The following is a 27,018-nucleotide window of genomic DNA, read 5'->3' as shown; positions in this document are numbered from 1 at the left end:
TCAGAGACTATGGATCAAGCAAACTCTGTTGTGTTGGATACTGAATTCCCAAGTGTCCCAGCTAACTGAAGAGAACTGGCACAGGTGGAAATCTCACAGCCCTTTTGTACATCCGGGTGGGGGTGCCAAAGTAGCCAGATGGTATCCATGCAAAAAGCAGCCTGAAGCTCAGCATCACTGAGACTCTAATACTTTGACTGAGACTACATAAAGCCTACTGTACATCTACTGCTATCATCTCTCACGCTATTTTTCCTTCCCCTTCAACTTCCCAAGCAGAATACCAGATATCAGACAGAAGCCTAGCCTAAAATGCCTGCTTTGACGGAACAAATTCTGCCCTCCAAGTTTTCCTCAACAACCTGCTGAGGGCAGTGAAAATTGTACACACATATAAGCACAAGGACATTTGGAGGCTGATGTCTTAAATTAGGGTACTGAAAAAGTCTTGAAGTAAGGGAAAAATAAAAATGATCTTGTGATTCAAGCCATAAAGACCCAGCAATGAATCTGGAGATGTTATTTTTCAGGTTGCTGAAAAAGACACCTATATTAAACGCTGCAATACATTTTTTTTTATTAATAAACCAAACAAAATTTTAAAACTCAGTAGAAAGATTAAATGCCTATTTATCTATATGTTTCAAAATAAAACTTCTGGCTGTCTCTCACAAGAAGAGAAACACCTTAATAAGCTTGAGCCTGTAAAGATTTAAGTTATACTCTCATTTTTCAATAGAAATTGTTCCAGTGAAATCATTTGGACTAACAAGAATACATATAAGTAAGGAGGTGCTTAAGTCTTTTCAGGATCAGAGCCACATATATCATACAAAGCATAATTAGACACGTTTTTATTGTTAAGTGGTAAGCATGCACACATCACTTTCTGTGATTATGTTAGAGGTTGAAATAATATGTTCACGGTAAGACGTAGTTAGTACAAAAAGCAGCAGAGAAATCCATATCAATAAATAATAAACTCAGTACTATCTATAATTTACACCTTTATCTAGTTTATGAAGATGGAATATGAATTCTATTACAGTCAACCTCAAATCTATCCAGTGTCTGCAAACAATAGTTATGCTGTATTAAATATTATAATTTACTGGAAAACAGCATATATGTAAATAGTGCATAAAGACAGAAGAAATATTACTTAACAAGAATCTATTTTCCCTTCTTACCTGTGAGAATTTCCATAACATTGCCAGTTATGATATTCTTCCATAAGATCAATATGATCAAGTGTAGAATTATAGAAATCCGTATATGAAATAACAGGAGGATTACTTAGACTATTTGCAGCATCTGAAAAGAAAATACAAAAGGTCTTTCAAAATACTGCCCTGATTAGGCATATCAGTTTCCAGGCATTCTGAGCACTAATGATCTCAGAAACTTGTAAAATAAATCAGCTACTAATAACTTTGTTTTGGCCTTAGCCAAAGTAGAAGTAATAATTCCCCAGCTCAGTCCACCTAGGAAAACAAAAGCTTGATATACGTTTTTTTTAACATCAAGACCAATACCTCTATGGCATTTGACTCTAGCCAATTTAGTCAGTGACACACACTATAAGTTAAGATGCCACGGATGAAGATTAATGCCATATTCTGACGAAATCTATGAAAAAGCAGTTTGAAAGATGGATTTCTGATACAACTTCACTTAATTTCAAACACACCTATGGCTATAACCTCTACAGGCTTTCCAGGTAAGTCACCTGTTTGAATTTGATGCCTGTTTGCAGAAGGGGATGGAAAGGGAAACCCTAAGCACAGGTTACCTCTGCAGATTTTTGTTTGAATGATCTTCAGTTGTTGCCATAGGAGGAAACGAAACATAGCAATTCTCTACTAAAAAGCGAGTATGAAGACTTGTCAGAAGATGTCCGTTTCTGCTTAGAAATGCTTAGATGCTTTTTGGCATCCTGTTCTACTGTACTTCTTACTATGCCACCATCCCTGTCACTCTCCCTCTCAAGAAGAGAGGTATAAACTGTCCCCCCCAAACCATGTATACGTACATACAGATGTGTGTATATACACACACGCTTTAAGAAAAAAAACCTACTAAATAAAGCCAGGACTTTGGTTGCTGATGGAATCCACCAGGTACATTTCATCATGGGTGGAAACTCTTCAGGTTTTGCAGGAAACAAGCGTAAAGAAATAAATTGCAGTAACCTGTCCACCAGCTGCTTGAACCTTCTCTGTGAAATCCTAGAACAAACAGGCTGCAGTTACTCTTATGCGATCACTGCCCACACTGAAGCCTACATTATCAAGATTTCAACGCTATTTTCTGAAGAACATGATTTTTTCCTATACATAAAAACAAAATTATAAAGTTTGAAGCAGCATGCTTTTACTATTAGCACACAAAAATGCTCTTCAGTGCAAAAGCACTCTCTTCAAATATGCCTTTTAACATCTGCAATTTTTAAAAATTTACATGTGAATCATTGTTCTTTTAGTAAACAAAATGTTAAACAAAAAAAACCACATTATCTATTTCACTATACAATCTGAATACTGAGCAATTCTCAATTTTTTGATTGATATTCAACCTTAATGAGTGCACACTAAAAAAAACTTCAAGCACTTGTGACAAGTGCACATTTTAAATCATGTACTATATCACTTCCATAAATCAGAGCAAAAATACGTGTGTGTGTACATATATACACATACACACACACATTTAGATACATTAAAAAAAATCCTTTTAGAACTAAAAGCTCTCATTTTAAATGGTTTAGATTTCTAATGCTTGTTTTAAGAATGAAAAATATCAATCTGCCTATTACATCCTTAACCAAGAGAGTAAATCTGATTTGCAAACACTATTCCAAATAAAATGATAATTACCACAATTTTAAGCAAATGTGGACATATTTCAGGGGGGGAGGGAGACACATACATACATCTACCTATGTAGGTAATCCCTATCCTTGCAGGGAAGGAATCCTTAATTAACAGTTTCCCTAGGATATAAGGCAGTCGCAAATAAGGACATTTAAACTTTCTTCACTCCAGGCACTCTAAGACAGGCATCATGCATGCAAACTTAAAAGATATTTTTTAGACAATTATACCCATAAATAACTTTATTAGGTTGGTGATATTAGAATTTTTTTCCGTTAATTAAAGTTTAATGCCTTAACAACACTCTCTCATCACCTTTGTAACTGTATGAAGCAAGGAATTGCTTTCATTTGTGGTTTTCATGCTCTAGAGCAAAGCTACAACAGCTTTTGGAAATAATGCAAAAAGAGAGATTTAAACAAAGGTCAGAGTCATTCGCATTAATACTGTATTTTGAATACGTCTTTACAAAAAAACTAATCTTATATAAATTATTTTGCAATGAAGGCATTTATTTTCTTTTTGTGTAAAGGTATTTTTATACATTATATACAGTTTGCATCTATAAATCAGTATCACTTAGTGGACTATGTCCAAATATGCTTTGAAAACAACAAAAACAATCTCCGTAGTCAACTTAATTAACTTTCATATAATTTAAATATTATATAAAACAGTCAACATCAATGGAAATACAGTAACAATTGTAATCCTAAAAAAAATGGAATTTTTATTTTTATTTTTTATTTATTTTTTTTACTTTTTAGACCAGTGCACTAGGAAATGATGGTCAGCTTCTGTTAAGGCTGCTATCTGTCTTAGCAAGTGAGCATAGATGACATAAGTAGAAGTGTTACTAAATTGAGGATTCTGAAAAAGATTAAAAAAATGTGTTAGATTAATAATCTGCATAAAGGGAAAAAAGTCGTTAGGATTGTTTTTTATTTGCTTGTTGTTGCCAACACAATTATCCAGAAAAGTGTAATTCAGAAAACTGCTGTGACAGTGGAAAACTATGAAAAAATATTATTTATAACTTCTATTCAAATGAAAAATACATAACTCCAATATTGTAAAAGTATAACTTTTTTTGTCTTTTAAAAGAAAGCCCACCGGTAATAAAGGCAAAACTCTGCTAATTTTTTTTTTTTTTTTTTATATTCCAATACTATATATCCCACAAATTACACTCCTCTGAGTGATGAGCTTTGCATCTCAGTATATTTATTCTAACAGCTCCTACCTTCAAGCACATCAGTCTCAACTTTTCCCTCTTATGCATGAGTCCAAAACACTCCCTCCTTTCAGCAGGATATATTCCTCATAATTCACAGTTAGTATACTACCCCAGAGAAGAAAATCTCTCTGAAAATTTAATTACCACCTGATCTTTTACGCTAACAGCAGAAACTTCTCTCATGTGGACAGGTGTTATCTACACTTCCAAAAATTAAAGAAGAAATTTGCTACAAGGAGAAACCAACTTTAGTAGCAAAGATCATATGCTAACACAGACAAAAATTGGAATGAGTTTGTTGAATAAACTGAAACACTATAGAAATTTCCAGGAACACCAAAAAGTGGATATACTGAAACTTTTCAGAAGGATCAAAGTTACAGCATATCAATAAAGCAAACTTGGGAATAAGGAGGAAATAAGAACAAAAAAACCCCATGAAAATATTTGCTCTTTCAAACCACAATATGGTAGGAAATAATTGTATGTCTAAATGTTCTGAGTTCATAGTTTTAACCTACACAACATTTCCCCATCAACTATCTTTCACTAAGCTCCCCTTCCCATCATGCATACCCTAGACCTTTTTCGTATTTTATTACACACCTACAACATGAAATTAAATGTGAAGTTTCTCAGTTATAGTTTACTAAATATTTTGTTTGCATAGTATACTGGTTTATAGATTATAAATTAAGCATACATATACTTAAATAAACATATTTTTCTTACCTGTAGAAGTATACAGTATGCCCTAAGATCATCTTTTGTTCGTGGCCTAAGAATGAACGAAATAAGAAGCAGAATCATATGGATACCTTATACAGACACATTAATAGCCATGAAAGCATGCACTTAGGACTCAACTTTGCTTTGTCAATACTTGTACACTATGCTCAGGAGTAAGCTATTCTAGCATCTCTCTCTTGTGGTATAATACAAGATAGGAGGCAGACCCCCCCCCCCCAAAACCCCAACAAACAAAAAAAAACCCATAAAAACCAAAAAACCCCACAGAACTGAAGAGGCAAGAGGCCTTTCAATCCATGCTCTTGTCTATCTCAGAAGATATCGTAGAGGAGTATTTGCTCCATCTTTGGTATTTCCTGCCACAATTCTCTATAATTTCTACCACTGCAGCCTTCCGTACATCTTGCTGTTCATCTGCCTCCAGATTTCTACATAACCACAAATACAGTGTGGCAACAGCATACAGAGGGCAATACAGGGCGCAGAAAGGAATAGGCAGGGGCTGGGTCACAAGTGAGTGCAGGGGGCTGTATCTTGCTGTATCTTTTTTGTGAATCAGACTACACATTTTTGTTTCTATTACTTTTTGCTAAAAATCTTTCCTTCTCCCAACCCCCTGGCTATTCTGTTCTGCACCCCGTACTTCCCTTTCTGTGCTGCTGCCACATGTGTAAGGTGTTGTGAAGCGAATTTCAGGTCAAGGAATTGATCTAGGTTAGAACTAACACGGGGCGGGGGGCGGCAGGAGGTTATCCAAGATCAATTCCCTAATGCATCTCACAGTTCAGATGCCCAAGAGATTGCCTTGGCACAAGGGACTGGGATTCTGGGTGGGGGAATGAATGGCTGGGTCTGCTTCTCAGAAGTTCAATGTCACCTTACAGTGTTCAAGGTGTATTTCAGCAGACTTGCCTGCCAAAAGGAGACAAGCTCTTCTAAGTCGAATAAATTGTATCATTTGGCCAAAATAGTAGAATAAAAGACAAAAGTCAGTGTCGTAAATAAGTGGAACAGCTCTAGTGTAAAAATTGGTTATAATTACCCTTTCCATTCTTGTAACAGACCATTAATTATTCCCTTTAGGACTGACTTCTGAACGTCTTGAGGCTATGGAAAAAGAAGGTGGGAGGAAAAAAAATTAAGCAGATTTCATGGTATTAGATAAACTTATTTTTGTAATTCAGTAAGATTAGAGTGGTACAATCATACCTGAAGTAAAATATTAGAAATGGTGACAAAACTGAACTTTTTATATTGCCAATTATATCACCTAGAAACAGCAGAGCAAGTGTTGTCAGCTAGCACTAAACATTTTAACCAGATTCAAAATTGGGGAGAGGGGAGCAGGGGGAAGTCCTGTGCCCAGGAAGTATGCCGAAGGCAATAGCAAAATTGACTACCACCTTCTCTTAGAGCAAAGGTGCAAGTGGTATACTGCATATTAGCAGCAGCCACAGAGGGCTATGAAGACTACAAACAGGAGTCAAGCAAGGGTACCTACCTAAATTAAGCAGGGATATCCTTATCATTCACTTATTTATATGAACTTAAGAACTGTAACCATCATTTCTATGTTATTCCTGACTACTACTTAGTAAGCACAGCATGTACTTGTTGCTGCCCATTCCCACATTTTCTTTATTTCCCCACCATGCAGTGCCCCATCAAAGTCATGTCGTATCTTGCAAGAAGTCTTTGAGATCTACCACAGTCTAAGCCACATCACTAGTAGCAAGAAATTCCTCTCCTTTTATAAGAGTGATTTTCATGATTCTACAGCAATTCTCATGGGACCGTTTTAAGTGTGTTTTGAGAGATTTTTCAGAAATCATGCCTACCCGAGAAAAACCTTTGGTGTAATTGCTTCTTATCATATTTCTTCACTGAAATAATTGTTAAAATGTTCTAAAACATGAATTCTTTTTCTACTTACAGTATTTAATAAGGCATCATAGACAACATTCACAAATTTTGCATTGATTCCAGAGTCTTCAATGGTATTAAATGGAAAATTGGCGTCTTTCTGCAAGTTAGATAGTACATGAAACATTTTGTTTTTGAAGTATTTTGAATATTTTAGCTTTCTTTAAAAATAAAAGTTTAACAGCAAGTTTAAGTGAAACACATGTGCATAACTATTTTCCTTAGCAAAACATAAGAATGAGTCACTTTTATTATTAATATTTGAAAGATAAAACTAAAGAATATGAATCTTACATATTGGCAAAATTCACATGACTCCATTAACTACACATCCTATTTTAAAATGTAAGAGGGTCTTAAATAACGAATTATGTAGTTTCCAACTTCCATGTTTGCTACAGATCCATCATCAGACAAGAGCAACGGCCATGAGCATTCAACAGTTATTTTGCCTAGGTTCAGACCCTACTGTCAATATCAAATATCACAAGCACATTTTGCTCTGTAACAGGCAGAAAATATTAATTTAGCATGGAGTTGAAAGATTTTTCACTCACAGATACAATCTTGCCCAAGCAAAATTGAATATGCCACCACAGCACAAGAATAACTATACTACTTGAGCCCAAATTACACTTTTTTTAGGAAGAGGGAATTTCAGGTTCCAGGTTTGCCTGGGCCCCTGCATTAAGCTTGCACTCTTTTAAACCACAGTTTATATAGAAAGTACCTAAGCAGTCATAGTGTCACAAAGCAAACTAAATACTTGTGTTTTAAAGCTACATGTATGCTTGAAATGTAGTTACTTAATCTGAAATGAATACATCAATGGTAATCCAACAATAGCAGGTGAGATCACGATAAAACGATCTTAGCTGGTTTGAGTAACTAGCCAAAAGTCTTAAAATTATGATTGTCTAAACATTTTGAAGATGCAAAGCACAAAGTGCTAAATAACATTACGAATTATTTCCTACCTTAAATGCAGCATTTATCTCCAGAAAAGAATCAAATGATGTAGAATAAAAATCATGTACAGCTTTCCAATCTCCTGATGACTTAGCTTTTTCCATATCATCCCTAGAAATAATGTATTAAAATATTGGTAATTAAATATAAATGCTCAATCTTCCCAACAACAGACACTAAATGCCTTAAAAGAAGAAGAAGAAAAAAAACACCTTTCCATTTTATATTGTGCTCTCACTCTAAAGTTTCTTCAGTAAGCATATTCAGAAGACAGGCAAGTATAAGATCAATGTCTTTCTAACATCTCCCTTGTCATTGTAAGATCATGGTCTTACAAGAGAACAAAAGCATAGATTGTGCTTGATACACCTGAGCAACGTCTCTTATTCAAAATGTTAATTCATGGTGTCACAGTTCAGTACGGTAAGACAAATCATTAGCAGAACAGAATTATGCTGAAGTAGCACTCCCATGATGAAATTTCTGTGACTAATTTATTTATTTTGAAATATGCAGGCTCCTAAACTAGTTAATTTGATTATTATCCATACCAAATTTTATTTCTCTTCCAATTTTTTTCAACTAAAATTTAGACTTTGAATGTGACTGTACATATTCTTTGAAGGGACAAAAAAAAAATCTATGGATTTACCCATAAATTTAAGTATTGGACCTGTAAAGCTTACCTGTATATGAAATTGTTTAATATAATAAATTAGAAAAAATGAGATCAAAAATATTCAAGCACATCACAGAATTACAAACATTATCTTAGCTGTCTACAATGCTGGTGATGCAATCCCAGTTCTCTTCCTCCCAGATAAATGGTTTTTTTTTTTTTAATATCTAGTACAAAGAAATCATTAGTGGGATGTACCAAAATGCTAGTGACAATTTTTTTAATATTTTACTTGAAAGAGTAGTTCTCAATAGTTATTATACAGAAGTCAGATAAAAAGTCTGAATATGGAAAAAATTCAGCACCTCAGATCACCTGAACACTGGCAAAGGATCATCTTTTGCCAAATTATCTTTACACCTGTATCCTTTTGCACCAAATAAATACACTGACTAACTGAGAAGCATTCCTTTTCCTCACTGAATGCAAAAAATTTCAAACACGAAAAAGAGCAATGAAGAGGATATGCTCATATGTCTCTTAGAGCAGCTGTGATTTTTTCCATCTGTTTGAAAAATGGAAGAATCAGGCTTCTTCCAGTAATACTTCCCCCCCATTTCCCTACCAGGATTCTTGTACCAGTAAAAACATCAAGGATATAACAGCAGCACAATGCTGCTGTGTGGGTGCTAACACTCGGGGCAGGGGGAGGAAAATAAAAGCCACACTTTGAGTGGATTAGTGAATACCGCTCCAAGAACATATCTATTCTAATGAAACACTCTGCCAAAACAGGTATGTTGCGGCATTACAGGCAGAAACCCCTAGTGTAGACTGCTTATGCCACTAGTTTTTCTACAAAGTTATACCATTTCCTCAAACGACAGCGTCACTGTCACAATTTTGGGGATAATGGATAGCTGTGCTAGGTAGTGTAAAAGCTGCTCCCTGTCCCCAGCCCCCAGGGTGACCTGAGCAAAGCCAGCAAAACGCTGTAGTGCAGACCCGGATCCAGGACACAGGCTGTACTAGTTACGGATGATTCAGCCAGGTTCACTGGGGATTTCCGGGAGCCTGGCTAAGCCAGCCTGGCATGTCCCAAGTAACGTAACTATGTTGGCAGAAGTCTCATGCAGATACAGTCTGGACGAAGGGTCTGCAGAGACCTGAAACGCTGGAAGAAGAACACAAGACGCTGCTTCTGATGGATTCTGATTTCCTTTTTGCTAAATCAGTGCTATAGGACAGCAGCATAAAAAATATTGTCTGCACAGACTCTTTGCCCTAAGTTCACCGAAATAAAGTTTTTAAACATAGCGCTTCTCATACAGAAGTGCTAGAATAGCATTTGGGAATACAAAGAGTTTGAAATGGATTTTCTAGCCTAGGACCAGCCGTGCTTATTTGTTCCAAAACTAAGCATCTACTGGATGTCAGGTGTTGGATTTCCAACTCCCCAAGTACAAGCTTTCCCATTTCTTGGGCAGAAAAACACTTCAAGCTAGAGAGTCCTCTGACCATTTCATAGCAACGGCGGTATCAATCCCATTACCGCAGCTGGACTAACTGCAGCTATTACCTTCTATCTACTAATTGGCAGTCACACTTAATGGGTTCCCTCATTTGAGGCCAACAAAAAACAAATGTACAAATTAGAGGCAAAAAATGAAGAAAGTCCAAACAAAGAAAGTATACTTTCAGAAACACCAATGCAACTTACTGAAAATCTTTCACAGTTTTGGTTCGGATGGGAAGGGAAGGTTCAGGAGGGATCGGTGCTTTCAGTTCCTGTGGTAGTGTATCTATAGAGATGCGCTGCTTTTGTCTAACATCGAGGCAAATAGGTGGCAGATCTCTCACTTATCAAAAAAATGTAAACAACAATAAATACAGTGCAATCATATACATAATAAACATATTGAGCTAGTAAATGATACGTGCATATGAACTAGGGAAAAAAGAAGAAAACTTATAATGGCCAGTTATGCGACTTTTAAACCCTTACGCATTCCTAGTAATTTTCTTAGAACTATCTTTCCAGACAGGAAAGACATTTATAGTAATTGAAGGAAAATAATACCCTATGAAGAACAAAAATTGTGTCCTGAGGTCATAACTAGGTCTTTGCAAAAGCAGGGGAAGCTGCAAGCTGTTAGTGAACAGGGAAAAACTTCCACAGTGTTTCTTGCTATCTTCCTATGTGGCAGTGGATCCTGCCTGCTCCCTCCTGCCAACGGGAGGAGAAAACTGGCCAGTCTGTCTCTGAGCTAGGTCTTCCTGGAAGGAGGGAGCCTTGGCTATTTTATACCGGAACCGGTGGCCCAAGCTGCAAACATAGGATTTGTCTACAAACCTCCCCTCTCCTGTCACCTCTCCCCTGCAAAATCACAACTGAATTACTGGCATACTGCTGACAAAAAAGCCGGTGACCCATGTTCCAACTGATTAATTTTAAGGAAAATAATAAAATACTGTACATACATAAGATGGACTGGTATTACATCTAGTGTTACAGCAGTATTTGCACCACACAAAAAACCCCCCAATTTCATATGTAGTATCACATTCAAAATGAGCGCTGCAAAATTTTCATTAAATCGATTTGTAGCTGTAGATGCTCAACTTCTCTGAAAATTAAGTCAAGTACCTTCTAAGGTCAGATATACAATAAAATGCCTATTCTGAACATCCCAGGTAGCTCATAACCTCACATCCACCTGAATCTATGAGGAACTTGAGGTAAGTAAGTTGGAACATGATAGCAAAAACTAGCATAATGCTCTTAATCTTACAAAAGATGCCAAGAAATTAGAGTTACCCAGTTTGATCCAGACTGTAGAATTTACTGTTTGAAAAGACAAATTGCACATGAATGTCAGCAACGTCCATGACGTTGGTAGCATTCTCCATTACTGGTTTGTATTTCATTTGAAAGTAACGATAGACAAACTGCAACACCAGCAGTCCCTAAGGCTAAGAAAAATCTCAAGCACAACCAGACCAAAGCCCAACTATTTCTGACATACAAGGACAAGTCATCAGTCTGATTGCCTATGCTGTCATATATAATTACACCTAGAGCTGACTGTGGATCCTAAAGAATCTCTCTCATAAATTAAACGGGATATGCAAGTGCTCTGTCTTTCAGAGAATTATTGCTGGCACAGCAGTATCTTTCAACATTTCTTCTAAGTAAATTTGGCTGCCTATTCTAAGTACAAATACAGTGCTTTAACAAGGTCTTTCTCCTATTCCTTACTTTATATTTGATCCAGGAACATGAAAAAATACTCTAATGCAGCATACACAAGCAGCCATTCTACTGAGTCTCTTCTCAAGTATCATTAAAATGCTGTTTTTATCTGATTTATACTGCACATTTTAAAAAAGCATTTATATGAATTCTGATGCACGTTTGGGACCAAAGACACTACCTAAAAGTGACCTCAAAAGTCAAACATTAAACCAAACCCCTCTAAGAACTCCCCCCCCCCATAATTCCAAGGATTTTTTTTTTTTTTAATAAACCAAACATTAAAGTACTATCACTACTCTGCTGCCTACTCCATTTATCACAGCAGGGAAACAGCTGTGATAAATGCTAACAGCTAATAAAATCCCCCAAACCCAAGGGCAGACTCTTTTCGCTCCTGCTAATGACAGCCGAACAGCACGCGACTGGCTCAGCTCCCTTCATGAGAAGGCAATAGAGCAGAGCTGCCCTCAGCCCCCTGCATACAGTGCTGACTCGAGATATGGAACTTTGCCCATACCCACAGCTGGAATTTTTAAGCCATTTAAAGAGAAAAGTAGTAATCACAAACAAAGCGGACGCGGAGATACTAAATTAATTCAAGGTACCAAACAATCCCACTGTGCAACTGCTCTGCTCTCGCACATCCTTCTCTGAAAGCAGGATGGACTGGCTTAAAAGAAATTAAGATGGTCTTTTATTTTTTTAATCTATGAAAGACAAATCATTTTAATTCAACTCTCATTCTGTCTTCTCAATATCTGAATGAATTAAACTTTGAATTAAAACCAGCTGAATACACTGAAATGAAGAAAATATTCTCTCTGCATCTGTAGAAGATCTACTGCTGACAGAAGCTGTTTCTCACTTCAGTAAATTGCCACTGCAGGTGCTAAGCTGGTAACTTGCACCATTCCAGTGCTGCAATTTTCTTTAAAATACACGCTGCTTAAATTGGATACATTAAAACTGAGTTTTAATAACATGTTTAAAGCATATTGTCATCTTCAATGTTTTGCCATAATTCAAGTTTATCTGTAAATATATTTATCTGTCTGACATTCAAAAATATTCATTAAGATCTGTCACTTGAGTTCTGTTCAAGAGAAACTTGAAACTTTACGTACTGAGTTGATAGGCAGCAATAACACAATCCTACAAGACAAGAAAAAGCAATCACTTCTGGCTGTTTGCCCAGTTACATCAAGTAAAATGACTTTGCAGTGCACGACTGCTTCGGGAACGACCAAGAACTCTGCGAAAGAAAATCTCACAGATACGAAGTAGAGCTGATTACTACAAAGAAATGCAGGATGAATGAATCTAAGTAGCAGTATTTTCACAGCAACCAACGCAGCTACAGGCAGATGAAAATTTCCAAAGTAGTTAAAGCAAACAAATCTTACTTGTATTCATAACATTATAGAAGAACTAGAACAATTAAGCATACAGATTTCACTGCATTTTTCGCTAGATCATTGTTGCATCATAAAACTTGTTATATAAATTCAGTCTTTGTGGCAGCTACATAGCAAATGAACTTCATCCTACCTTTCATGCTATACTATCAGCATTACCTTCGCTGTGCTGTTACTTTTTCCAAAGAAATTAACATTCTTCTAACTCGAGCCTACCAAGGTATTACAGTGTACATATATATATATACACACACACAGTATGTGTATATAGACATTATTTTGACTTTACTAACCAAACATCATTCCTGAACTCTAGAATACCAACAGAAATGTTTTAAAACGTGAAGTGTGTTACAATGATCATTAAAAAAAAAAGAAAAGAAAGGATTTCTTCTATTTGGAAGGGTACTGTATTTTTCACACTGCTTAGTCTGATACTAGATTTAGTTTTACTTTGTCCTAAATTTTTGTGAGAAGCAGACTTGCATATCATAACATGAGTGTGTGTTAAACAACTACCCAGACAGAAGCTTAAAGGCTTACAACTGTACAGGAAATAATTAAGGCTTCTGGTATGAGGAAGATAAAGTAGGAGTCTACGAAACTAATGCATATACTTTTCTGTTAAAAAGGCTAGCACAGATGAGTAGTTGATATGGACAAGTGGTCATTTTTAGCTTCTGAGGTAGAAGTGTCCTGATTTGAAAAGGCAAAACATTTTATTTCTCTCTGACCTCCTTCAGATTCTGACAATACTGTAACTGCTTACATGCAGTTCAGATATGCAGGCTTTTCTTTAAAATATACAAGGGAGAGGAATGGCCACAGGAAGGTGGTTCTCCTGCTTCCTCAGGGAGGCCTTACAGCATTCACAGGAATCACCAGAGCTCTGCTTTGCAGCATGTTCTTTCTGCCTTGCCCCATGTATCACCCTCAAATACACTGCCTCTACTTTACCCTTGGGAAAGTACCAGCAGTGGAAAAATTCTTCACTGGCCATCTCCAGTCCTCTTTCTTTGCTCTGTGTGGTACAAAGCGACTTGAGTGAAGTAAAAAATCCTGTTCAAACCATGCAAGTTAAAACAAATTATGTCATTTACAAATAACTGCCTTGTGTGTTTCCATGATCAGGTTTTTTGAAGAAGGAAGCACCTCCCTACTCAGTGTCAAAAGCTACTACTCCTCCTCCTCCTCCAAAAAAAAAAGTTTTGCACTGACTGTTACGTTTGCAGGATAGCTAGCAAGGATGTGAAGACTATCTTATTAGAGGATCCAATCCCACAAGTTATTAGCCACCTCTTTCTGCACAAATTTGAAATTGACAATTTCTCTGTCCACAGATTTGTTTCAAACTCATTACTTTGATTCTTTAATTAATGCACTCTCTTTCTTTCCAGCTTCAAATTCACTCAAAAGTGCTATAAAGACAAAGACTTAAAGAATCACAGAATATTGAGACCGAAATGGACCTGCCCAGAGGCAAGACTAGCTACTGTAAGCACAGCTCATACAAACCTGACAAATGTTCATGCAGTCTTTTCTTAGAAGTCTGAAGTTACTGAAACTCCATATCCTGTCACAAAAATCTATTTCAACATCTTTGATGCTAAAATTTTTCAGGTCTATCCACAGTATCATCTTATTAGACTTTGTGATTCTAGCCTATCATCCTGAATACACAGATCCACTTTATACCTTTCAATCAATTATCTCTACCTCATAAGATCACAGTAACTTTCATTCTCATTTTTAAAGGTCTTCAGAAATCACTATTCTTTGCCTACAAGTTTATTTTGTGTCATTACCGGCCTTCATCTTCACTGAAAAGCAGCAACTGATCAACTGTTGCCCTCAAAAACCCTATGCTTGCCTCATTCCTGCCATCCTTCTTCAAATTTAGTCAGAGTCAAGTTTTCTTGACACAGTTCTGACACAATTTCTAGAGAAATCTGTCATTTGACTGCAGTTAGACAAACAGCACCTACAGACAGACTACTGAATCTGTAATTTCCTTTAAAACTACAGATGATTACTTTATCCTCCAGCTCTACTACCAATTTGTTTTTCTTATCCATCTTGTCCTCTGTGACATAACTTCTCCAGAGTCCCTTCTCCAAGGATGCCAGGGACTGTCATCCCACTGACTGTACAATGCACAGTACAGTGTAATTCAATGAAATCTAGATTTTCTGGCACTAGCACAACACAAATATTGGCAGAACACTGAGCACCTTCTTAAATTGGTAACTAAGTAACACAGGAGTTTTATTCTCTTACCATTTTTGATGTTAGGTATAACAAGTTGCGTAGGTGGACTTCTGCTTCCGGTGCTTTCTTTCTTTTGGTTGATAGTTGTGATGAAATTGCTGAAAGTGGAAAATTGATTTTTGGCTCCTCTCTCCAACCCCTGTAATTAAGATGACAGTATGCTATAAAGGGCTAATACATTACTGCAAGAGTAATCTTACTCATGAGGTATTATACAGAATGCTTAAATAACTTATCTTGAAATAAGAGAAGTAATATTTAAATAAGACTTAAACAATGTTTCAGCAAGTTTGTTCCAAATTCAATCATGAAAGACACCATAAAATTCCTTTCCATTTCTCTCCTGTTCAAAAACTCATGTATTAATTTACAGTATGTAAAGCCATCTCTAGATAACTGTGAGCAGGACACAATATGATTTGAATATTTTCAACGATATTCTAGTTTTCCATAATTCAAATTCCCTCATATGCCTTGCCGCATCCATCTCAGTTTAAGACAAAAGTGTCTCATAGTCCTTTTTCAAGATATCCCTGATGTACTGAAGTAGTTTAGACAAACTTCCTGAGACTTGAAGTGTGTATCCGAGAATGCTATGAGCTACTTGCTAATAAACTCCAGATAATGCCTAACTGGATAAAAAGCTCTAATGATTCAAAAGTTTCAGCATCAGCTGCCACTGAAGAAAGGCCAGCCAACACTCATTTGTTAACACAATGTTAAAAAACCTTGCTTGAACATCTGCATGTGCTGCCACCAAGGAGCCTGCGCAAACCCTTGCTAACACATCGAGTGCTAATGTGCTTTAACAGGAAACTGTGGTGAAGTAACACAGCAGAACGTGCACGGGATTGCGCCAGTCACTCGTGCTATTAAACACGTTTATTTACTACAGAGAATTTGCAAAGCACAGGTGAGCTAAGGGGCTTGTCCGAGATGACAGAGATTCTAGTTTCCACCTCGGCTCCAGAAGATCAGATGACACTCAGCAGCGGTGGATGCTGCAGAGACAACACATACTGTCTTCTTGCGCAGCAGGATTTTCATCCTCCCATTAACCTAATGAGCACTTTGCTTGATAGCCAACACCTGCGCTCTCACAGTCGGGAAAAAAATGAATGTTTTTGTAAGACTGGAGAGATTCCACATAAATCAAAAGTGGGATTCCCCAAACCAAAATAGAAACTCTAAAATAATAAACACATTATCCTACAAATTTTTTTAAAAACATGCATTTCTACTTCCTTTAAAAGAAATAAATTTTGGCCAAGACACGTAGCCAGAGTTCTGTGGAAAGTACTTCACTCCCACCACAACATCCTGAAATACCACCAGAAAGGTAATAGAGCCCATAAACCTGCCATGCTCCAGTGTGTGCACCCTGGTACACTGCCAGGAATTTTAAAGAACTATGGCACAAACAGTCATTTTCCCATGGCTTATAGCTCAGCAAATAGCAGGACTTGGCTTTAAAACTACTGAGTTTCAATTTCTATCTTAAAATTCCTTGTATGCAACAAATATTCAAAAATAAAATAGAATTAATTCCTATTATTATTATTTTCTATTCTAGAACATCCAAAACACGGTTTCTTCTGGCACCTGGCCAAAAAATACCCCAGACCCTGAACAAACATAGCAAGATGTGATCAGCCAAAGAAGGACCTCAAAGCAAACCCAGATTTGACGGTTAGCTGCTGTGCCACAAAACATATGCTCTAGACAGAAGACTTCCTTGAGCCTTCACACATAATTCAAAAAAGGAGCTTTTATGAAGCAGGCTATTATGACAGCCTTTTTGACTGATATAACCTTTCCACAGCTTTCTACATTTTACACCAGTCTTGCCATTGCAATAGTATAGTTGTACAGGCATTTAAACAGGTTCCTCTTAATGCCACCTCCCCGAGAAGCGATCAAAAAACCCCAAACTTACACATACCACTTAACTGCATCATCCTGCTCCAAGTGCAATTCCAACACTTTTTAAATAAACATATGGAAACGGGCTTTACTGGAAAAAGCCCTGGAGGAAAACCAGGAAACTACACGCTCATTAATGAGGATCTCTGACGTCTCCTGGGAGAGTAATGTAGGACAAGCGTACAGCACCACGTCACACTTGAAAAACTTTGTAGGAGGTCAGTCAGCCTCTAGAGCCTGACTCACATGCTGCCTTCACAAAAAATGAACCCCCACATAAAGAAAGAGCATGCTTAAGCAAGTCAGTGGATCAAAGCGATCTTTAATCCTCTTTCTTAAGAGCATATTAATAACTCATAACACTTCTTGCTTCTTAGAGAAAGTTTTCAAAACCAGTAAGCCTTCCATAAGGCTGGAGAAGTACTAGCCTTATACTTCATAAATTTATGCTTGTCATTTCTGAAATTAAATCAGATGGTGAAAAAAAGTCAAATGGTTTGTGAAGAACAAGTAGAGACTACTTTCTGGGAAGAGGGAAAAGGAAAAAAAGAGACCATCTAGAAGAGCTTCTCAAAAATTCTCCGCTTTAGCTCTAACATCACTTGCTCAAGACCCATCTGTACGTGGCAAGCAAAGGCCAGGGAAGAGTAAAAGGCTTTCCTCTCTATGCATACAACACGGAAGACACTCAAATTACGTGAAAGCAGCCGTCAATGCAACAGCCTACTTGTGAAGTACAATATTCCTTTTCATTTAAGTCTTGAAGTTGTAACACAGGATTACGTTCTCTTTATGTTCCTACCTGTTCCTGCTTACTATATGGCAAGCTTTTTAACTTCCTATGGATTTCTTTTCAGAATCTGAAAACTGACATCCATCATCCCTAACACATTGGTTTTTATCACCACTTGACCCATAAGGAAAGCCTGAACTAAATGGAATAATACAATCTCCACTATGTTTTGTTGCTTTCATTTCTCAAAGAAGTAATCCTTCTCCCACGGTTCCACATGGTCCTCAGCTAGGAAGCAGCACAACGCAGACGGCAACAGCAGTAGTCATGTAAGCCCTTTATTCCTGCTTGCTACCAGCTTAGACTCAAGATGTGACATCTTTCACACACATGCTCTTATGAGATGGATGCTACTGTTACCTATTGACTTACTCAAATTCCAACCTTCTCCACAGCTATCATGGAGCCTGGAAACTGGTTTTAAAGGATGTGTCACACCTTTGCATGGCCTTCTAGGAATGCCATGCCATGCCAATCTGTGGTGGGTCATTAGGGCATTGAAGAAAATACCAATTTCACCAAGAAACTGGGAGATGTTCTGAGAGAAGGATATCTGAGGCTCGCTGTTCATATAGAGACTACAAGGTAAGTCAACACACAGTGGCTACAAATATAGACAAAACAAAGACACTGAGAAAATTAAGGCCATTGGGAGTATTTTAATAATTGTATCAGGCATTTGTTTTTAACGGAAGGGAATTTTAATGGGAAAACCATGAATATGTAAAGAAATTTTAAAAAAAGACATTAATTTCTCCCATTAGTCATCATATCAAATTACAATTTTTCCTCCAGTTTAATGAGGATGCAGCAGAAAATATATTTTACTTTGAAAGTATTTTAGAGCATCTGATTAAGTAACACTTGTTTTTGATTTTCAATCAGAGCTTTTAATACAAGAACTTGTATTAAAATCATTCTATGATTTTAAATTATGAATCTAGCAACACATTTTATAAATACCTGGAATTAGATGCTTGTGCTGGTCAGAACTAAGGTTCAGCAGACCAGTAGTCCAATAGCTTCTTTACAGCAACTTACAAAGGTCTTGCAAAAGGATATCTGTGCTCCCTACTTGGTATATTTGGATCAAAATTTCTTCCTATTACACACAAAGGAATACAGCACTATGGGAATATCTATTACATCTTTCCACAAAACTGTCTCTCCATGCTACACTGTTAAAACCTGTATGCATCTCTTTGTAACTTCAAAATCTCACGTGTGTTTGACAAGCAGTCACACCTAGCCAGATCCGAGCTCCTCTCTACCAGGTCAGCTTGGACAACTCGTGTCCTGTGGGCTGCAGTTCAAAGATACATGAAGATATGCCATTTACAGCTAGGTTAGCTCTCTTGATTCTTTAGGACACTTTGCTCCCTGATTACACACATTTGTCATTAGCCTGACACATTTTAGACCAGCACTCATACCTAAGCTTTAAGGGACTAGCATTTGCTTATCAGAGTCTGAAGTGGAGATTTTCAAAGATGCAAATGATTCCTGGGTACTTCTCCATGACAGACTCCCGAAACTCTCCCTCCAACACTTTACTTGAATCCTAAGATCGAATACATGGGATTTCTTCCAAATTCAGAGAGACTTACAAAGCTGAAAGTCCTTCAGGAGATCGGAATGCTGTAGGCAAAACACAAAGGGGCAGAATGGCGCAAAGGAGTTTGCAGTTTGCCCACAATTACTTGGTTTAACATCACAGTTATTTCAGAACGGTCATAAACATTAGACACTCAATTTCTTAAAGTCAAGCTGTATAAAGTGATAATTTCTAATAAGTCAGATATTAATCAAAACTATTGAACTAAAGGCTCGTAACTGTATTACTATAGGATCGGTAACATTTTTGCTTCTCTGTTAGGCTAAAGTAAGCTATGCTAAGCTTGAAGGTTGAGCTACTTAAAAAAAAAAAAAAAAAAGCAACTTATGCCAGGAAAATTTTATGTTTCATAACATTATGTAGTCAGCAGAAAGTAAATTTTGACTCTAGCAAGATTTAAAAAAATCTCGAATAAGGTTTACGAAATGGAATTTTTCTGGCAGATTTCTTTTGCGCATTTTCACCCGAGTTAATTCATACAACAGTTACCGAAATGTTTTGTCATCTTTCCTTTAACACAATGTAAAAATGAAAAAGACCTTTCAAGAAAAAACTTAAAAACAAAGAAGTAATTCCCAGCTGGTTCTTCTGCCGTAAGTGCATTACAGACTGAACCTCTCCACCCCCAAAAGCTTAACGAATACTCACAGCGCTGCAAATCCTGTCATGACTAACCCAAAAGGACAGACCGTTGTAAAATGTTAAAGAACTATAAGTAGATTGAGAATTTATAGCTTCATTATGTCACTGCTTGCAGATGCACTTGTTATTTTTAAGAAACTTGAATGAAAGCCACCCAGAGGAAGAGACCGTTAAACCGAAACGATGCCTTTTCTTCCCTTCTTTTTGACCCCGGGCAGAGCCGCCGGCGGAGCGCGCCGCGGCGAGACTTGCGCAGGTCTCCGCTGGCCGCGGCGCTGCCCCTCCGCGGCGCGGGCAGGCAGAGGCGCCCCCGGCCCCGGCCCCAACGCCGGCCCCGGCCGCGGCCCCCACCTACCCCGGCCGCCGCGCTGGATGCCGCCTGGATGGGCGGCAGCTTCTCCCGCTCCGTCTCCTTCTCCCCTTCCTCCTCCTCCTCCTCTTCTCCCTCGCCCTCGCCGTCCTCCGCGGCCGCGGGGGGATCCGCGCCGCCGCGGCTCAGCTCGGCGCCCGGCGGCAGCGCCGGGCTTGGCGGGTCGGCGGCCGCCGCGGCCGCGGGCGGGCTCTGCAGCGACATGGCCCCGCTCCCGGCCGCCGCCCCTCAGCGCTCCAGCCCGCTGCGAGGAGCCGCTCCGCTCCGCGCCGCTCCGCGCGGGGCCGCCGCGGCACTGCAGCAGCGGGGCCGCTCCCGGGCGCTCAGACACCCCCGCGCGGCGGGGCGGAGCGGAGCGCGGCCCGGCCGCCCCCGCCGTGCCCGCCGAGGAGGGGGAGCGCGGGGCCGCAGCGGAGCGGAGCGGCGGGGGCCGCCCGCCTCGCCGCGCCCGCGGCGCCCCCTCGGCCGCCGCGCCACCTACAGCCCGGGGGCAGCCGCAGGGGCCGCCGCCGCCATGTTGTTTATAGGCGGCTCATGGAAACGCGCTTGGCGACCGGGGCGCCGCGCGGGGGCAGCGGAGGACACGGCCGCGGAGACGCCGTGGCGCAGGGCGCGGGGCTGCCGCGACGCTCCGCGCAGCCGCGCCGGCGGGAAGGGGGGGGGGGGAGCGCCGCCGCCGCCGCCGCCGCCGCCGCCGCCGCCGCCGCCGCCGCCGCCGCCGCCCGGGGCAGCCGCGCTCCTCGCCGCCCGGCCCGAGCGGCTTCGCGCCCCGCCGGCAGGGGGCGCCCAGGGGCGGCGCGGGCCGTGTGCGGGGAGGAGGCCTCCTCCAGGCTTCAGCGCCGAGGCAGCGCCTGCGGAGCTGTGCGCCGCTTGTAGGAGATCTTTGCGGTATTGTACAGCTTTTCAGATGGGGACAAAGCATGTTACGGTTTTTCTCAGCATTGCCATTACTCACGTAGCTCCTGCGGGCTGGAGCTGTGGGGGAAAAGGTCTCTGCAAGCTGCATAAAAGCCGGGGCACAAGGGGTGCTGCAGTGGGCAGCTACCACACTGACAAGCGCTTTGCCTTTCTGAAGGAACTGGCAGACCGGAGGTGATTAGGTTCCATTAAGAAATCCCTTTGTCTCCGCACCGAGTTAAATTTGAGAGCTGGTTTTCCAAAAAGCTCGCTTGTTCTCACCGTGTTTGCTTCCCAGTTGCTCGCAGTGGTTTGCATGCATGAGCAGCCCATCGCAGTTCAACTAAGCCCCCCAAACATTCGCCCCATTCGTCTTCTTCCTTTCCTTGCCAAGTTATAACATAATGATAGTAATTGCAATGACTTGGGTACGCACAGCTATACTCCCAGTGGCAGTCCTCAACTGTAAGTAGTTGGCACAGCTGTTTTGTGGAGCTATGCCGACTTAAAACATTGAAGGATTTACTCCCATGAGCCTGCACAGAGAGAGATGAAGCAAAGCGAAATAGAAATGCAGGAAGGGAAGTATACAAATGAATTCGTAACAGCTTTTTTCAGTTCTGTTGAGCTATAAAGCTTGGTTTTTGATAGCTTCAAAAACATCGAAATAGCTTTCTACCAAAATTATTGCACAAAAGCTAATGTGACATTAAAGACATCATTTTTTACTGTGCATAGAAATGTCAAACAATATCGTCTGCAACAGAACACTAAACTGTTCTAGTTCAACAAACGAATATATGTCAGGTGAACATTTTGACCCCTGACAATTACGAAGACAGGCACAAAACTACCATTTTAAAGAACTTCTTCTTGCTGTTTTCGTAAGAGAATAAAAGGACCATATACTGAAGGAGAAACAAATGCATCTTCCCACTCCTAACAAAGGTAGCATAAACTGTTGCCTATGGTTTGTAACTGCAGGTATTCAAGATAATTCATACATCCACAATGCAGTCAAAGATGTAACCACAGCTTGGAAAGGCATGTCTCAGCTGGCTTTAATTTTGCTAGCGTGGATGGCTGCTAGCTGGGTGCAGCTGTGCCACATGTAGTCAGGTAATGCATTTGCTGCCAAAGTGATAAAGCAGGGTAGCGGGCAATGGAGCCGTCAGCAAACAGTAGAAAGACAGTGCATCTCCAGTCAGAGAAGAGTTGTTGCATGTACAGCATGCACAACTTTGCAAAACTAAACGGAGGTCATGCAACCCCTATTTACAAGACTTCACCAATTTTTTTGGCCAGATGGCCCGGGAGCTGAGGCAGAGGCCTGTGCACACTCAGTGCCTTTAAGTTCAAAGCATTTGCAGGCTCGTTGTTTGGATCACCTTTCATAATATTTGCATTTTTTTGAGGCTGTCAGTTCTTTTGCTTACCTTAATGGTTGCTTTTCCACTGTCAGCTGTTACTGTGTTCCTTCATTTATCCTTCCAAGGACACTTTCCTGGATTTTCCTCATCTCTTCTGAGCTGCTTAAAAGATCTTAAGTCACACTGAGCTGGCTACTTCTCAGTATTTTGGGAGGAGTTGGGGAATGGGAAAGTTCAGTCACAGGTTACTTGTGCTGTTACTCCTGTCAAATCCAGGCTGCTTGGGCCCACACATTTGCCCTGGTTCCTGGATGAGTTTGGCAGCCTGCGCTGAACCCCACGCTGACGTGCCGCACTGCAGGCTCAGGCAAGCCTACATCGACCGCAGTAACACCCCTGACTGCAGCAGGGACACAGGCAGCACGCGGCCCAGAAATGCCTTCTTGTACTCGTGGGAGAGCAATCCGACCTTAGCAGAGTGCTGGGCCTTTCCAACCAAAGGAGAGCTGCTTGACAACATGTTTTAAAATTGTTCACCAACACATTTCTTCTATCCAAAGAGTCTGAGTTGTCAGGAAGGGGGAAAAAGTCAACTGCACATCTCTGTGCAATGACGTGGCCGGGCCACCACCAGGAAATGACAGATGGAAGCAAACCAAATGCTAACATTTGTTCACAAATGATTAGTAAATGCTTACAAGGAACAGACACATTTACAGAGATTACCATTTGGGAGTGATGCACAAATGAAAAAATCAAAAGGGCTAAAATTCCCTGGCTAATATTTTCATGACAAATAATTCACTGTAGCTGATCACATGTTTCTTTATAGTCAGAAGTCAAAATGCAGCCATGGCCAAATTCAGCCCTGGTTTCGTGCAGTAATGTTAGGGATGGTATTGGCCTGTTGCAGTTTTTTTCCTGTCCTTGAAATGCTTTACTGGTGTTTGCAGGAATGTCGAGGAAGGTTTCAGGAACTGAAGCGGCCTGCATCCCTTAGAAAAGCTGGGCTGAATTTTCTGTTCGATTGGTGACAGACTCTCATCACACAGCTGTACTGTCTCCGTTTTACTTAGTGAACAATACTTTTTCTTCCTCTTCATACTGTTTGAAGATCTCACACACTTCCTAGAACAAATATATTTGGATGATTTAACAGATGTGTGCTTTATGAGATGGACCCTGAGTGGGCACGAAGGGAAGCAGAGGATGGCTGAAACATAGAAAGGGGAAGCAAAAAGCTGGAGACAACCCATTTCCGCTCTATGGGAGTAGGAGAGAGAGAAACGTTTGGGAGTTTTCCAACACAACAGGTTTTCAGCAAAACATTTCACTTTCAACAGAAAGACCTGATTCATTGAAATGGAAATGTTTTACAGAAAAGCATCTTTTTCAATGACCTTCTAGCAGAACTCGGGCAAGATGCCGCTGAAATCCACCTGTTACCCTGCCGACTGAGTTGGAGGGCTCACCACACTTGTCATGTGAATCACACCAAAATCAGGGACCGCACGACTTCTGGACTCCCTGCTCAGCTAATGCCTGAGCTGCTCTAGCCTCACGTGGCGTTCCCGGACCACCCGGCTGCACAGTCAGGGAGGCAGCGGATTAGGAAAAATGGAAGCTCATGTCTACCCACAAGTCATAACTTCCAAGACTGCGTCACCTCTGAGCTCAGAAGGGATGACCCCAGTCTATTTCTCTAGAAACTGGACTAAAGTATAAGTTTTTGGAATTTTGTCCTGAAAAATCTGAATGATTGTGAATTTCTACCTCTGCTGACAAGCTAGTCCAATAGTATTTATTCTTTGTGCTGGGAACAGGAATTTATGTCACACTTGAGCCTGCCTTTCTCTGGCTTTCAGTCCCTGGATTGTATGCCTTCGTCTGCAAGATAGAAAAGCTCCGTCTGCCATATCTCTTTTCCATGAACACATGTGCAAGGTGAATTTGAACTCTCCTGAGCTAAGTCTCATTATTTCCCCTATGACTAACATTAGAAGAACTGATCTATATCTCTCACTTACCCTTTGGCCATCCTCCAGTGTTTTGGAAAGCCCCATTTTGTAAAGATTTTATTAACATTTACAAAAGTGGTTAAAAGAGCTTTTCAGCTAATTCATGTGAGACTCTTACATGCAAGTAACCCAGCTGTTGTTTTTTGTCCTGGCAGATGCTCACTTATATCCATCTGTTTGATACATGGTAAACTTTTGATTGAAGGTACATGATCATATGAGGTTCGACCTGCTTGTTCATTCCTAAAAAAGATAAGAAAGAGCTAACAAGCAGTTCTGTCTTTTCTGCATAATTACTTTTGCTGTTCAGGTTCCTTGTCCAGACGTCGCTGTCTGGTGCAATACAATATTCGTACCAGCTAACTGTAACAAGCTCCTGGTCACTGGTGCCTAGGCAACAGCTGATTTTTTGGGTCAGTGATTAACTCTTTTTTTGTCTACTCAGATAAGCTGAATATTGAATTACCCTTTGATAGGGAACAGAACCTTTGGGTTGAAAGAAATCACTGGCCTCTGTTTTTAGGAATACTAAGGATATTTTGGTGGTGTCCACAGAATGAGGTTATCATCTGTGATAACATGCTGGATGCAAACACTGAAAAAGACTTAAGGCAAGAGAAAAATTCACTAAGTGAAGAGAGTGAACTTAGTAACCATGCAACTTTTACTTAAGAAGGTTCCACAAAAATTTCTTCTCTCCAGAAAGTTGGTGTTGGTTAGGAATTGTTTGTGTCCTGAATATCTTTAACCCCCCATATTCCTAGCTGGCCTTCAGTCTTTTAAACTCTTATGAGAGGGACCAGCAACATGTTCTTCCCCAAGGTATTGGAAGGGACTAAAGCTGAAGCTAGGAGATACTCTCTATCTTTGTCAAATTTGGCCTGTAAATTATTTTAAACTGAGATAGATAGATGCAGATATTAGACACAGGATTTTAGCCCAATTTCTATTCAAACGGGAAATGAAAAACAAGTATGACATTGCTAAAGAAGATTCAATTGAGGAGCACTTTAAGATAGCCTGGCGCAGTATATAATTTTTAATTCAGGAAGTTGCTTGTTTTACTTTGTTAGCCATCATATGACCTGCGAAATGCGAAACGCTTATTGGAATTGAGATTACTGCATAACATGGCTTTGCAAATCTTTCCTTAATTACAGGTTAGTAAACTAGCCCAATTTTCTTTAAAAAGAAAACACTCTTGAATTGAAGTGACAGCAAGAGAGAAAATTTAAATAGTTGTAATATGCGCAGCCTCTTTGCTTAGGAGACCCAGCCGAGCCGAGCAGCGCCGGGGAGGCGCGAGCGGGCGCCGCGAGCCGCTGCCGGGCTCCAGCTCTGCCCGGGCGCCGGCTCTGCCCGGGCTCCGGCTCTGCCCGGGCGCCGGCTCTGCCCGGGCTCCAGCTCTGCCCGGGCTCCGGCTCTGCCCGGGCTCCGGCTCCCTCCAGCGGCCCCGCTGCGGCATTGCCTCCCGGGAAACCGCGCCGCACCTGCTCCTGCCCCGTTCCCCAGGCTCTTGGAACCGTTTATGAGCTCACAGGCAAGCTGGAAGTCTTAAATTTCGGTCCTTCAAAGCAATAGATGTGGGATTTGATCACGCATATGATAATTTGCACGAGTATCTGAAACCGACCGAACAAACGGCGTGGATAGAGTCAAACTCGTGGTAGTTCTGGCAGAATCAAGAGCTTGATGCTTGCAGGCTGCTGAGCGTTTCACATCTTTAACACGCTGTGTGCTATTCACTGTTGTAATGTCTGCACGGGACAGGTCCGGTGCTTCGTCCTTCCATTGCCGTGGTTAGCTGGCTCTCATGGTGTTTCCTGTTTCTTGAATAGATGGTGGCTGACTTCCTTGGATAGGAGAAAACTTAGAGAACTCTTGAATCTCCCAAGGAGGAAAGGGCTTCGAAACCGAACACTTCCATTTTCGCAAGATTTTCTCAAAATTTCCACTTGGACACCACTATAGACCAGCTGGTTGCCTGTCAATAGCTTGCTGGGAAGAGCTGTGAGAAGGAGCAGAGGTAAGGGGCACAGCGCTGTGCTGCGGCAGCCACAGACCAAAACCTCAAAAGGGA

The 27,018-nt window shown here is 40.3% G+C and overlaps 1 protein-coding gene across 1 annotated transcript in view; it reads right to left on the bottom strand.

The window, feature by feature from the left end:
- Positions 1–20,857, bottom strand: part of HECTD2 (HECT domain E3 ubiquitin protein ligase 2) — a 39,437-nt gene extending 18,580 nt beyond the window's left edge. Inside the window, exons 1-10 of the mRNA XM_067300054.1 lie at positions 20,639–20,857; positions 15,320–15,449; positions 10,092–10,230; positions 7,761–7,863; positions 6,794–6,883; positions 5,903–5,967; positions 4,843–4,888; positions 3,634–3,743; positions 2,080–2,228; positions 1,191–1,314 (exon numbers count right to left, since the gene is read on the bottom strand). Coding sequence (XP_067156155.1) covers positions 1,191–1,314; positions 2,080–2,228; positions 3,634–3,743; positions 4,843–4,888; positions 5,903–5,967; positions 6,794–6,883; positions 7,761–7,863; positions 10,092–10,230; positions 15,320–15,449; positions 20,639–20,857 — 1,175 coding nt within the window. The remainder of the gene's footprint in view (positions 1–1,190; positions 1,315–2,079; positions 2,229–3,633; positions 3,744–4,842; positions 4,889–5,902; positions 5,968–6,793; positions 6,884–7,760; positions 7,864–10,091; positions 10,231–15,319; positions 15,450–20,638) is intronic.
- Positions 20,858–27,018: the final 6,161 nt, after the last annotated feature.

This window comes from Apteryx mantelli, chromosome 7 (assembly GCF_036417845.1).
Source record: "Apteryx mantelli isolate bAptMan1 chromosome 7, bAptMan1.hap1, whole genome shotgun sequence".
Lineage (NCBI taxonomy): Eukaryota > Metazoa > Chordata > Aves > Apterygiformes > Apterygidae > Apteryx > Apteryx mantelli.
This window is presented reverse-complemented; position numbering and strand designations above follow the sequence as displayed.